This window comes from Lampetra fluviatilis, chromosome 48 (assembly GCF_964198595.1).
Source record: "Lampetra fluviatilis chromosome 48, kcLamFluv1.1, whole genome shotgun sequence".
Taxonomy (NCBI): domain Eukaryota; kingdom Metazoa; phylum Chordata; class Hyperoartia; order Petromyzontiformes; family Petromyzontidae; genus Lampetra; species Lampetra fluviatilis.
The window spans coordinates 2612501-2626762 of NC_136322.1; the positions used below are offsets into that span (position 1 = coordinate 2612501).

At 56.5% G+C, this 14262-nt stretch overlaps 1 protein-coding gene across 1 annotated transcript in view; it reads right to left on the reverse strand.

Annotated features, from left to right (window-relative positions):
• The window catches only part of DNAH1 (dynein axonemal heavy chain 1), a 184833-nt gene that overhangs the window by 144294 nt on the left and 26277 nt on the right, over window positions 1-14262 (reverse strand). The window contains exons 14-21 of the mRNA XM_078877706.1: window positions 12201-12394; window positions 11864-12089; window positions 10280-10399; window positions 9319-9401; window positions 6280-6424; window positions 4964-5119; window positions 1777-1975; window positions 945-1198 (exon numbers count right to left, since the gene is read on the reverse strand). Of these exons, the coding sequence (XP_078733832.1) occupies window positions 945-1198; window positions 1777-1975; window positions 4964-5119; window positions 6280-6424; window positions 9319-9401; window positions 10280-10399; window positions 11864-12089; window positions 12201-12394 (1377 nt within the window). The remainder of the gene's footprint in view (window positions 1-944; window positions 1199-1776; window positions 1976-4963; window positions 5120-6279; window positions 6425-9318; window positions 9402-10279; window positions 10400-11863; window positions 12090-12200; window positions 12395-14262) is intronic.

Sequence of the window (14262 nt, forward strand, 5' to 3'; positions counted from 1 at the left end):
ATCCACTGTTCCGTCACTACGTAGTCCAGCAGATGTTCTTGCTTGGACCCGGGGTGCATCCATGATGATGTGTGGATGCGCCGATGCCGGAACAACGTGTTGGTAATTACTGTACAGAAGTCTAGCAGCCTCCTTCCATTGTTATTGATCTGATCTGGCCCATGTCCTCCAATCACTCCAGACCAGGTGCCAGTATCATGACAAACTCGGGGATTCCACTCTAACAAGAACAATAACAACCGCCATTCACCGCTTAGTGGCGGTGACGTCACCCCACTTTAAGGCCAAGTGAAGTGTCGAACGCCCGCTGGCAGGAGGTCACGAGACAGACCCAGGTAGTTCCATGGGTTGACTGACTGAGATGGCTGCCCCCACCTCTCCACCACCCACCACCAACACATCAACCACCTACCAACCACCCACAACCCACCACCCACCTTACCTCCCATCCCACCACCCACCCACCCACCACCCACCCATCAACCACCAACCCATCACCCACCTACCACCCACTTACCACCCACCACCCATCTACCACCCACCCATCACCCACCACCCTCCACACCACCCACCACCCACCCTACCTCCCATCCCACCACCCACCCCTACCAACCCAATCATCCACCTACCCAACCACCCATCCACCCATCCACCCAACAACCCACCACCCACCCACGCTACCTCCCATCCCACCACCCACCCCCTACCAACCCAACCATCCACCTACCCAGCCACCCATCCACCCATCAACCACAAACCCATCACCCACCTACCACCCCCTCACCACCCATCAACCACAAACCCATCACCCACCAACCAACAACCCACCACCCACCCACGCTACCTCCAACCCCACCACCCATCACCCACCTACCACCCACTCACCACCCATCAACCACCAACCCACCCCACCCCACCCCTCCCACCCCACCCGCCCCCCCCACCTGCTCAATAGCGAACTCCTTCCCGGCCACGTCCGCCACGGCTGCGATGGTGTCTGCGTGCTCCCGCAGGCCTAGCTCGAGGCAGCGTGTGAAGGTGAGCTCGGCCCGGGGCCTCAGCGTCACCCCCACGCGGCCCGACAGCTCCTCCCAGTGGCGGCCGCGTAGCCCGGGGTTGCGCAGCGCACGCAGCAGCGGAACCAGCGGGCGGAACTCCTCGATCTCGGCGCGTACCTCTAACGCCACCTCGTGGCAGCCTGGGGGGGCGGGGGGGGCAGGGGGGGCGGGGGGGGACGGGGGGGGTGAGGGGGGGGGCATCGATGCGTTGCCGGAGAGATCCATTGGTCAGTCCACCGCCGGTTCTCAAAATGTGTTTTGCCTTCAGTTGTTCATAACCGGAGTTTTCAAATGGGATCTACAACTGAAGGCCTCTCACTCCCTGGGCTTGCCTGAGTCTCTCTCCCTGCCCCTGAGTCTCACTCCCTGCCTGAGTCTCTCTCCCTGCCCCTGAGTCTCTCTCCCTGCCCCTGAGTCTCTCTCCCTGCCCCTGAGTCTCTCTCCCTACCTGAGTCTCTCTCCCTGCCCCTGAGTCTCTCTCCCTGCCCCTGAGTCTCTCTCCCTGCCCCTGAGTCTCTCTCCCTACCTGAGTCTCTCTCCCTGCCTGAGTCTCTCTCCCTGCCCCTGCCTGAGTCTCTCTCCCTGCCCCTACCTGAGTCTCTCTCCCTGCCCCTGAGTCTCACTCCCTGCCCCTACCTGAGTCTCTCTCCCTGCTCCTGAGTCTCTCTCCCTACCTGAGTCTCTCTCCCTGCCCCACGGCGGTTGTTGTGCACCGCACCTGGCACGTCGCGCAGGGCCTTGGCGCACTTGAGGATGGTGCGGTGGGCCTCAGCGACGCTGCGCTCCATCTGCTCGCCGTCGACCGACGCCAGCGGGTCATGCAGCCAGGCCTGGCGCCAGCGCTGCCAGCTCGACACGGTCGACCACAGGTCGCACAGGGGCTGGAACTCGCGCGCCGCCGTGCCCAGCTTGTCGTACTGCGGGGTGGGGAGTGAGGGGTGTGTGGTGAGTCTGTGGGTCTCTGTGTGGTGAGTCTGTGGGTCTCTGTGTGGTGAGTATGTGGGTCTCTGTGTGGTGAGTCTGTGGGTCTCTGTGTGGTGAGTCTGTGGGTCTCTGTGTGATGAGTTTGTGGGTCTCAGTGTGGTGAGTCTGTGGGTCTCTGTGTGGTGAGTCTGTGGGTCTCTATGTGATGAGTCTGTGTGGTGAGTCTGTGTGGTGAGTCTGTGTGGTGAGTCTGTGGGTCTCTGTGTGGTGAGTCTGTGGGTGTCTGTGTGGTGAGTCTGTGTGGTGAGTCTGTGTGGTGAGTCTGTGTGGAGAGTCTGTGTGGTGAGTTTGTGGGCCTCTGTGTGGTGAGTTTGTGGGCCTCTGTGTGGTGAGTCTGTGTGGTGAGTCTGTGGGTCTCTGTGTGAGTCTGTGGGTGTCTGTGTGGTGAGTCTGTGGGTCTCTGTGTGAGTCTGTGGGTCTTTGTGTGGTGAGTCTGTGGGTCTCTGTGTGGTGAGTCTGTGGGTCTCTGTGTGAGTCTGTGGGTCTCTGTGTGGTGAGTCTGTGGGTCTCTGTGTGAGTCTGTGGGTCTCTGTTTGGTGAGTCTCTGGGTCTCTGTGTGGGGAGTTCGTGGGTCTCTGTGTGGTGAGTTTGTGGGTCTCTGTGTGGTGAGTCTGTGGGTCTCTGTGTGAGTCTGTGGGTCTCTGTTTGGTGAGTCTGTGGGGCTCTGTGTGGGGAGTTCGTGGGTCTCTGTTTGGTGAGTCTGTGGGTCTCTGTGTGGTGAGTCTGTGGGTCTCTGTGTGAGTCTGTGGGTCTCTGTGTGAGTCTGTGGGTCTCTGTGTGGTGAGTCTGTGGGTGTCTGTGTGGTGAGTCTGTGGGTCTCTGTGTGGTGAGTCTGTGGGTCTCTGTGTGAGTCTGTGGGTCTCTGTGTGGTGAATCTATGGCTCTCTGTGTGGTGAGTCTACGGCTCTGTGTGTGTGAGTCTATGTGTCTGTGCTACTTCTACGGCTCTCTGAGTGTGTGAGTCTACGGCTCTGTGTGTGTGAGTCTATGTGTGTGTGTGAGTCTATGTGTGTGTGTGTGAGTCTGTGTGTGTGTGTGAGTCTATGTGTGAGTCTATGTGTGTGTGTGTGTGAGTCTATGTGTGTGTGTGAGTCTATGTGTGTGTGTGTGTGAGTCTATGTGTGTGTGTGAGTCTATGTGTGTGGTGAGTCTGTGTGGTGAGTCTGTGGGTCTCTGTGTGGTGAGTCTGTGGGTGTCTGTGTGGTGAGTCTGTGGGTCTCTGTGTGAGTCTGTGGGTCTTTGTGTGGTGAGTCTGTGGGTCTCTGTGTGGTGAGTCTGTGGGTCTCTGTGTGAGTCTGTGGGTCTCTGTGTGGTGAGTCTGTGAGTCTCTGTGTGAGTCTGTGGGTCTCTGTTTGGTGAGTCTCAGGGTCTCTGTGTGGGGAGTTCGTGGGTCTCTGTGTGGTGAGTTTGTGGGTCTCTGTGTGGTGAGTCTGTGGGTCTCTGTGTGAGTCTGTGGGTCTCTGTTTGGTGAGTCTGTGGGTCTCTGTGTGGGGAGTTCGTGGGTCTCTGTTTGGTGAGTCTGTGGGTCTCTGTGTGGTGAGTCTGTGGGTCTCTGTGTGAGTCTGTGGGTCTCTGTGTGAGTCTGTGGGTCTCTGTGTGGTGAGTCTGTGGGTGTCTGTGTAGTGAGTCTGTGGGTCTCTGTGTGGTGAGTCTGTGGGTCTCTGTGTGAGTCTGTGGGTCTCTGTGTGGTGAATCTATGGCTCTCTGTGTGGTGAGTCTACGGCTCTGTGTGTGTGAGTCTATGTGTCTGTGCTACTTCTACGGCTCTCTGAGTGTGTGAGTCTACGGCTCTGTGTGTGTGAGTCTATGTGTGTGTGTGAGTCTATGTGTGTGTGTGAGTCTATGTGTGTGTGTGAGCCTATGTGAGTGTGTGAGTCTATGTGTGTGTGTGCTACGTCCACGGCTCTCTGAGTGTGTGAGTCTATGTGTGTGTGTGTGAGTCTATGGCTCTGTGTGTGTGAGTCTATGTGTGTGTCTATGTGTGTGTGTGTGTGTCTCTATGTGTGTGTGTGTGTGTCTCTATGTGTTTGTGAGTCTATGTGTGTGTGAGTCTATGTGTGTGTGTCTCTATGTGTGTGTGTGTGAGTCTATGTGTGTGCGTGAGTCTATGTGTGTGTGCGAGTCTATGTGTGTGTGTGAGTGTGTGTGTGAGTCTATGTGTGTGTGTGTGTGAGTCTGTGTGTGTGTGTGAGTCTGTGTGTGTGTGAGTCTATGTGTGTGTGTGTCTCTCCGCGTGTGCGAGTCTATGTGTGTGTGTGTGTGTGAGTCTGTGTGTGTGTATGTCTCTCTGTGCGTGAGTCTATGTTTCTGTGCCAGTCTCACGTTGGTGAGTGGCTGTCCCAGCAGGCGCTGGCAGCTGTTGTAGAGTCTATGTGTGTGTGTGAGTCTATGTGTGTGTGTGTGTGAGTCTATGTGTGTGTGAGAGTCTATGTGTGTGAGTCTATGTGTGTGAGTCTATGTGTGTGTGTGTGAGTCTGTGTGTGTGTGTGTCTGTGTGAGTCTGTGTGTGTGTGTCTGTGTGAGTCTGTGTGTGTGTGTCTATGTGTGTGAGTCTGTGTGTGAGTCTATGTGTGTGTGTGTGAGTCTGCGCGTATGCGAGTCTCACGTTGGTGAGTGGCTGTCCCAGCAGGCGCTGGCGGCTGTTGTAGAGCTGTGTGTATGTGTGCGTCTCTGTGTGTGTCTCTATGTGTGTGTGTATCTCTATGTGTGTGTGTGTCTCTATGTGTGTGTGTCTCTCTCCGTGTGTGCGAGTCTCACGTTGGTGAGTGGCTGTCCCAGCAGGCGCTGGCGGCTGTTGTAGAGTTGTGTGTGTGTGTGTGAGTCTATGTGTGTGTGAGTCTGTGTGTGTGTGTGTGTCTCTCTGTGTGTGAGTCTATGTGTGTGTGTGTGTGAGTCTATGTGTCTGCATGTGTGAGTCTCACGTTGGTGAGTGGCTGTCCCAGCAGGCGCTGGCGGCTGTTGTAGAGCTGCGCCAGCTGCTGACACTCCCGCAGCTGCTTGGCCAGGCGGCGCGCCTCGTTGGCCGTCTCGTGCGCACGCGAAGCCTCGGTGTGGGCGCTGAAGCCGGCCACCGCCATCTACGGAAACCACAACGGTGTATGGGCGGTACAGACAGACAACCCCACGGTGTGCGTGTCTGTGTGTGTCTGTGTGTCGGGTGCGATCAAGGGATGGCTCCCTATTGGTCAACCACGTTATGTATGCCAATGATTTGGTCATAGCTGCTCATTCAGAAGAGGAGTTGGAGACGCTGCTGCTGAGACTGGAGCGTGCCACCAAGAGGTGGGGCCTTACCGTCAGCCCCACCAAAACTAAGCACCTGCCTGGGTATTTTGTACCATCGGACACTCCACCCCCACAACTCCCAATCGGTGATGGGGCAGTTGTGGAAAGAGTGGAGAGTTTCCCATACCTGGGCAGTGTGCTTATGGCCGGCTCCGGTTTGACAGCAGAGGTCTCACTCCGAATCAGTCGAGCGGCAATATCTTTTCATCGGTTGCGTAACGCTGTGTGGAAGCTACCTGGTCTGTCGCTCCGCACGAAGCTTCAGGTCTTCTCGGCCACGGTCATTCCCTCCCTTCTCTACGCTTGCGAAACGTGGACCCCCCTAATGGAGCATCTTCGCCAGTTGGAAACATTTAGGCTGCCCTGCCCACGATCCATCCTGGGTTTAACCAGGCTGGATTGTGTGAGGAGCTCACAAATCCTTGAAAGATCTGGGCAAAGTCCCATCGGTGAGATCCTCCGGCAGGCAAGGCTGCGTTGGCTGGGTCATGTAGCCCGCATGCCCAGCCACCGCATGCCTAAACAGCTTTTGTTCAGCCGGATAGAGGGGGCTAAACGGGCGCGGCACGAGCTAAAGTAGAGATGGAGTGACGTGGTACAGGAGGATTTGGAGCTGAGTGGACTTGCCGATGACCGGTACCAGCAGTGTCAAGATCGGCCTCAGTGGAGGAGGCTCGTGAAGGACGCTACTGGGCAGTTGGAGGCAGTCGCCCTCCAACAACAACGGAGGGCGGAGGAGCGACGCTCACAACAACAAGCGGAGCGCCGGGTGGCTAAAGCACAGCAAGTTGGCACAGTAGGGGGCACAGGTGGTGCATCAGCCACTCATCTCAGTCAGTCGACCTGTGGCATCTGGGTCTGCCCCGTGACCTCCTGCCAGCGGGCGTCTGTCTCTGTGTGTGTGTGTGTGTCTCTGTGTGTGTGTGCTGTCTGTCTCTGTGTGTGTCGGTGCCTGCAGGGAGTCGTGGCGCTCGTGGAAGGCGTTGAGGTCGTGCTGCTGCACCGCCCGGAAGCGCTCCTCCTCCTCCACCTGTTGCTTCTGCTGCACCTCCTGAAGCCGGCGCGTCGCTCGCAGCGGCCAGCCCAGCGCGCTCCACCTACAGGCGCGCACACAGGCACACGCACGGGCACGCATAGTCAAAATAAATATTAAATAATGTGTGAGCCAGAGGACATCCCTGTCGCACCCCAAGGTGTACAGGGAATGGCTCTGACTCCCGGCCACGTAGCTTTACCCGGGTTGGCTCACCATCATGAAGGTCCTTAATGATCGTGAGCAGAGGGTCAGGGACTCCGAGAGCACGAAGAACAAACCAGAGCCCAGGCCTACTGATGGTATCATAGGCCTTGACCAGGTCAATAAAGCAGAGATGCATGTCCTGTTAGAATTCCCTACACCTCTGGTGTTGCAAACAGACAGAAAATATGGCATCTGTGCAGGTCCGCCCTGGCCTGAAACCACATTTGGGCTCTGCAAACCTCTCCTCAGCGTGCCTGGCAAGGCAATGTTGAATAATCCTTTCCAGGACCTTTCCCAGCACACTGAGGAGAATGATGCCTCTGTAGTTGTTACAGTCTGTGCGGTCCCCCTTCTTAAAGAGGGGGACCACCAGGGCATCCTTCCAGACCAGTGGTCCAGACTGTTGTTATGATGTCATGTTGGGCAGTCTGTGCACAAACGCCACCCTCCCTCAGCATTTTGCTTGGGAGATCACCTCTGCCCGGTGCCTTTCCTGGTCTCAGACACTGGATCGCCTTCAGTACTTCCTCAACAGATGGCACCTCAGCCAGCCACTCACAGGGGGTGACTTCCTCCTCCAATATTTGAGGCACCGCAGCCTCAGCAGGGTTATCCCCACTTTGTGCCACGATGTTTTCCTGGCTGAGGGATTTCCCCTCCCCCAGTACCTCACAGAAATACTCAGCAAATCTGCAAACCAGTTCTTGGGGGTCGGAGATTGGATCACCGTTTTCTCCCCTAATGATGGTAATAGGTGTGGTGCTGTAGGTTACTTTTTGATGGAGTTAAATAGTGATTCATGATCGCGAAATACTGAGGCAGATTCCATCTCCTCAGCAACCCGCGACCACCACCCATCCTTGCAACATCTCAAGGCTCTCCGAACCTCCGAGCAAAGGCTGCATTAAGCCTCCTCATTCTCTGATGTGGGATGCTGTAGACGATTAGAGTGGGCCTGTCGCTTTTTCTCAACCGTCCTGAACACCTCCTCTGTCAGCCAGGGCGTCTGAACAGGTTTGGACCGTGTACCCAAAGCAACCATTGCAGCTGCATGAGCCACAGTCCTAACCCTCACTCATTTCTCCTCAGCATCAGGGGGAGGGGGGGGACGATGCCAACCCCAGCTGCAAGCGATAATGAAATTCTTACTTCCAACTTTCATCAACTAGCTGAGACAAGGCCACTGTCACTTTGAATGGGGTCCTGGGTGTACACCCACCACCGGAGTGGAAGAATGGCAGGCGCATCTTGCAGGTGACAAGCCGATGGTCAGAGGGCAGCTCAGCTCCACGGTAGGTCCTGGTGTCAAGGACATGGGCTCGCATCCGCTGTTCCGTCACTATGTAGTCCAGCAGATGTTCTTGCTTGGACCCGGCATGCATCCATGATGTTGTGTGGATGCGCCGATGCCAGAACAGCGTGTTGGTAATTACAAGCCCATGGGCTGCACAAAAATCTAACAGCCTCCTACCATTGTTATTGAGCTGATCTGACCCATGCCTTCCAATCACTCCAGCCCAGGTACCAGCATCATGACCTACTCGGGCATTAAGGTCACCCAACAAGATGACTCTATCCCGAAGGGCTACTTTAGATAGCACCTGTGACAGGAGGAAGCAATCTGACTCATCGTAATCTGAATCATTGGCCTTGCCTGCATCCCTCCACTAATGTTCATCTTCGGTGGGCGAGTAAAGCAACCATCATCACCACAATTCCTCGCCTCCGGTTGATGGGAAGGTGAGCACACAGTAGCCTGGGGCTTAGAGCTTCCCACACCTCACCGCCACGCTCCCACGCCCCCTTCATTCTTTTATTCAGAAGAAGAGCCACTCCCTGTTGTTTGGCAGTCTCCTTCCCCGAGTAGAGGACTGTCCACCCCTCATGGTGGCAGGAGCCAGAGCCGGTCCACCGGACCTCCTGAATGCCGCGGAGATCCAGGCGGTACCGGTCCAGCTCCCGACAGAGGAGTGGCAGCCTCTCCTCCGCAGTGAGTGTTCAAACATTCCACGTGGCCACCCGCAGTGGCTTTTTGCTGTATCTGGAGGAGCCCCGATGGGTAAGGATTCAGTCTCCTGGCTCCGCCAAATGGGGTTTGGCCAAGAGACGTCATTGACGCCTGTCCCCCCGGGGTCTCCGGCACAAGCTTAGCTAGAGAGATAGACACACTGAGGAAATAGACACACACACACAGGAGATAGACACACACAGATAGACACACACAGAGATAGACACACACAGAAGATTGACACACATACAGAGACACATACACAGGAGATAGACACACACAGGGGATAGACACACACACAGGAGATAGACACACACAGATTGACACACACACAGATAGACACACACACACACAGATAGACACACACACAGATAGACACACACACACAGATAGACACACACACACGGATAGACACACACACACACAGATAGACACACACAGATAGACACACACACAGATAGACACACACACACAGATAGACACACACAGATAGACACACACAGATAGACACACACACACAGATAGACACACACAGATAGACACACACACACAGATAGACACACACAGAGACACACACACACACAGATAGACACACACAGATAGACACACACACACACACAGATAGACATACACACATACAGATAGACACACACACACAGATAGACACACACACACAGATAGACACACACACACACAGATAGACACACAGATAGACACACACAGAGGCAGGAGGAGTCGTTCACCTGGCGCTGAAGTCCTCACTGGAGAGGCTGTAGCCAAACTCCTCCAGCAGATCGTAGGCCGGCGTCGTCGTGACAACGCGGTCCTGGGATGGGGGGGGGTGAAGGGGAGAGGGAGTGAAGGGGAGAGGGGGTTAAGGGAGGGGGGTGAAGGGGGGGTGACGGGGGAGGGGGGTGAAGGGGGGGGGTGAAGGGGGGGGTGACGGGGGAGGGGGGTGAAGGGGGGGGGTGAAGGCGGGGGGGTGAAGGGGGGGGAGGCAGTGAGAATATTATTTCTGGGAGGTAGGGGAGCGGAAGGGTATGGGGCAGAGGTCGCAAACGGGTTTTGATTCCTTACCCGTACCTGTACCCAGCCGCACCAGGGTCGCAAACGGGTACCCGTACCCGGCCGTACCCGTACCCTACCCGTACCCGGCTACCCGTACCCGGCCGGGTATCGGGTAGGGTACGGGTACCCGATTGCGACCTCTGGGATGAAGCCATGTTGCAGGCGCGGGTGGGTTGATTCTAAGAACTTGAATTGTGAGAAGAGACAAGACGTTGGGAAATGAGTGACAAACGGTGACTCACCAGTGACTCACGGCCTACCCGTACCCGGCCAGGTACGGGTAGCCGGGTATCGGGTAGGGCACGGGTATCGGGTACCCGGTTGCGACTTCTGGTATGGGGAGAGAGTCGAGGGAGGAGGGGTGGGCAGGGAGGGAGGGAGGGAGGAGGAGGGGGGGTGGAGGGGATGAGGAGGGAGGGCGGTGGGGAGGGGGGAGGTAGTGGATGGGAGGGAGTGAGGCCATTATGGAGGGACCCAGCCAGACCCGGGGCTTGAACCCCCCCCCCTCTCCCTCACGTAAACGTCCTTGAGTAGGAGTGGCACCCCCTGCATCCCCCCCTCCCTTCCCCCTCCCTCCCCCGCTCCCCCCTCCCCCCCCTCCCCCCCTCCCTCCCCCCCCCCTCCCCCCTCCCTCACGTAGACATCCTTGAGTAGGAGGGGCACCCCCTGCATCCACTCGCGCTGCTCCGCCAGCTCCTCGAGGCTGCTCGGCCGCTCGTGGACCTTGCGGTCGATGGACTGGAACTCCTCGCAAGCCTGCGGAGTGGCAACACCACTTTACCGAAAGAGTATGGATCCCTGCAGTCACGAAAACTTCTAATCTAGATGGTGGAGGATGGTGGGGGGGGGGATAGTGGCCCAGCTCCCAGCCTGCCAAGGTGCCACCTCGGCTGGCTGGCCAATCTAGGCGAGACCGGGGGCTCTGCACGGGACTAGGCCTCACCACGGCAATGTTAAGTACTAAGTTCTTGCTTCTTTCGCTAAACTCACGTACATAGCAAACTATTATTATAAAAATAAGCTTGGAAATATTCAAGTAGTAATGTTTGTGTGTAGACAACTAACATTTCTAAATTAAGTTGCAAAATATTAAAATATTCACGTGTGCTTTTTTATGGAGCTGGTCTGTCGTGTGGCCTGTTGCCTGCTTATGAATGAAAGTCGGTGCACTGGCAGTCCATTACCTACACCGTAAACATTGCAACTGGCCAGGGTGAGTGTATGCCAGTCTATACTCTGTCGCCTGCTTCTTTACCTCGCTCAGTGTACTGCCAGCCTTTCATGTCGACTGTATCCTGCTTATTAAGCTGCTGACCATATTGCCAGCTTATTATGTCGACTGTAGCAATGCTTAGGTCATTGAGTCAGCGTACTGCCAGTCTATAAACTAGACTGTAGCCTGCTTGTTAACTTAAGTGTGAGTACTGCTGCTCTATAATGCAGACTTATTCTAGCTCCTTTTTTCAATGCATTTCTATTGTTTGGTTTGCTCACGTCACGCTGTTTACTGATATGTAGTAGTCTCTCCGTGTCTCTCTCCGTGTCTCTCTCCGTGTCTCTCTCCGTGTCTCTCTCCGTGTCTCTCTCCGTGTCTCCCTCTCTCCGTGTCTCTCTCTCTCCGTGTCTTTCTCCGTCTCTCTCTCCGTGTCTCTCTCTCTCCGTGTCTCTCTCTCTCCGTGTCTCTCTCTCTCCGTGTCTCCCTCTCTCCGTGTCTCCCTCTCTCCGTGTCTCTCTCTCTCCGTGTCTCCCTCTCTCCGTGTCTCTCTCTCTCCGTGTCTCCCTCTCTCCGTGTCTCTCTCTCCGTGTCTCTCTCTCTCCGTGTCTCCCTCTCTCCGTGTCTCCCTCTCTCCGTGTCTCCCTCTCTCCATGTCTCTCTCTGCGTGTCTCCCTCTCTCCGTGTCTCCCTCTCTCAGTGTCTCTCTCTCCGTGTCTCTCTCTCTCCGTGTCTCTCTCTCCGTGTCTCTCTCTCTCCGTGTCTCTCTCTCTCCGTGTCTCCCTCTCTCCGTGTCTCCCTCTCTCCGTGTCTCTCTCTCTCTCCGTGTCTCCCTCTCTCCATATCTCCCTCTCTCCGTGTCTCTCTCCGTGTCTCTCTCCGTGTCTCTCTCTCTCCGTGTCTCTCTCTCCCCGTGTCTCTCTCCGTGTCTCTCTCCATGTCTCCCTCTCTCCGTGTCTCTCTCCCTCTCTCTCTTTCTCTCCGTGTCTCTCTCCGCATGAGCGTACCGCGTCCGCCTGGCTTCTGAGTGTGCGCGCCAGCGCGCCCAGCATAGCGGTGGACAGCGCCTGGCACCGGCGCACCAGCTGGCGCCGCAGCTCCTCCACGCCCACCCACAGCGGCCCGATCACAATCGCCGGGGGCAGCGACGCCTCCACACGGCGGAGCTCCGCGCACAGGCGACGGAGCTCCGCGCGCACCGACTCCACGGTGCTCGCCTCCGTCACGTGCTCCCTGCGGGGGTGGGGGGGGGTGGACACGGGGGGTGGGACATGCGTTGATCATGCGTGGGACATGCGTGGGACACGGGGGGGGGGGGGGTTGCACGTGAAGGACACCGTCTACCTGGCGTGCTGCTCCGGGTCGGCGTTGTGCAGGGCGAGGAGTGGCCGCAGGGCGTCTGCGTAGGCTCGTGCCGGCTCCAGTGCCCTACGGACGCACGCGGCCAGCGCCAAGCGCAGCTCCTCCACGGCCGGTTCGTGCAGACCCACAGACTCCAGCAGCGGGGTGCCGCTGAAGAACATGTCCTGGAGCACCAGCTGGGTAGACACAGAGAGACAGAGAGACACACACACACAGAGAGACACACACACAGAGAGACACGGTGAGACACACACAGACTCACACACAGAGACAACCAGAGACCCACAGACTCCAGCAGCGGGGTACCGCTGAAGAACATGTCCTGGAGCACCAGCTGGGTAGACACAGAGAGACAGAGAGACACACACACACACAGAGAGACACACACAGAGAGACACGGTGAGACACACACAGACTCACACACAGAGACAACCAGATATCCACGGACTCCAGCAGCAGGGTGCCGCTGAAGAACATGTCCTGGAGCACCAGCTGGGTAGACACACACACACAGAGAGACACACGGTGAGACACACACAGACTCACAGACACACACACAGACACACACAGAGAGACACACACACAGAGAGACACGGTGAGACACACACACAGACTCACACACAGAGAAACACACAGACACATGGTGAAACACACACAGAGACTCACACACAGAGACACACACACAGACACGGTGAGACAGACACACACAGAGACAACCAGAGACCCACAGACTCCAGCAGCGGGGTGCCGCTGAAGAACATGTCCTGGAGCACCAGCTGGGTAGACATAGAGAGACACACACACAGAGACACACGGTGAGACACACACACAGACTCACACACAGAGACAACCAGAGACGCACAGAGAGACACACAGACACACGGTGAGACACACACAGACACACGGTGAGACACACAGACTCACACACAGACTCACACGCAGAGACACACACAGACACGGTGAGATAGACACACACAGAGACACACACAGAGACACACACATGATGTTGTCTGGGCTGAGGGAATTCCCCTCCCCCAAGACCTCACATAAATCCTCTGCAAACCTGTAGCCCTCTTCCTGGGGGTCGGAGATCGGGTCACCGTTCTTTCCCTTAAGGATGGTGATGGGTGAGGCGCTGCAAGTTACTTTTTTGATGGAATAAAAAGCAGATTTGTGATTGCGGGCTACCGAGGCAGATTCCATTCAATCAGCAATCAGCGCCCACCACTCATCCTTGCAGCACCGCGCGCATCTCCGAACCTCGGAACGAAGGCTGCGGCAAGCCTCCTCATTCTCCGATGTTGTAGACAACGGGAGTGGGCCTGTCGTTTTCTCTCAACCAGCCGGAACACCTCCTCCTCCTTCAGCCAGGGTCTCTGGGGAGGTCTGGACAGCGTACCCAATGAAGCAGTTGCAGCTGCATGAGCCACAGTCCTGAACCTCGCCCATTTCCCCTCAGCATCAGAAGGAGGTGGGGACGATGCCAACCACAGCTAGCTGAGACCAGGCCACTATGGGTTTCAATGAGGTCTTGGGTGTACACCCACCAGCAGAGTGGAAGAATGGCAGGCGCATCTTACAAATGACTAGTCGATGGTCAGGGTGTCTGAACAGGTTTGTACCGTGTACCCAAAGCAGCCATTGCAGCTGCATGAGCCACAGTCCTAACCCTCACTCATTTCTCCTCAGCATCAGGGGGAGGGGGGGGACGATGCAAACCCCAGCTGCAAGCGATGATGAAATTCTCACTTGCAACTTTCATCAGCTAATTGAGACTAGGCTACTTTTGGTTGGAATGGGGTCCTGGGTGTACACCCACCACCGGAGTGGAAGAATGACAGGCGCATCTTGCAGGTGACAAGCCGATGGTCAGAGGGCAGATCAGCTCCATGGTAGGTCCTGGTGACGAAGACATGGGCTCGCATCCGCTGGTCCGTCACTATGTAGTCCAGCAGATGTTCTTGCTTGGACCCGGGGTGCATCCATGATGTTGTGTGGATGCGCCGATGCCGGAACAGCGTGTTGGTATTTACAAGCCCATGGG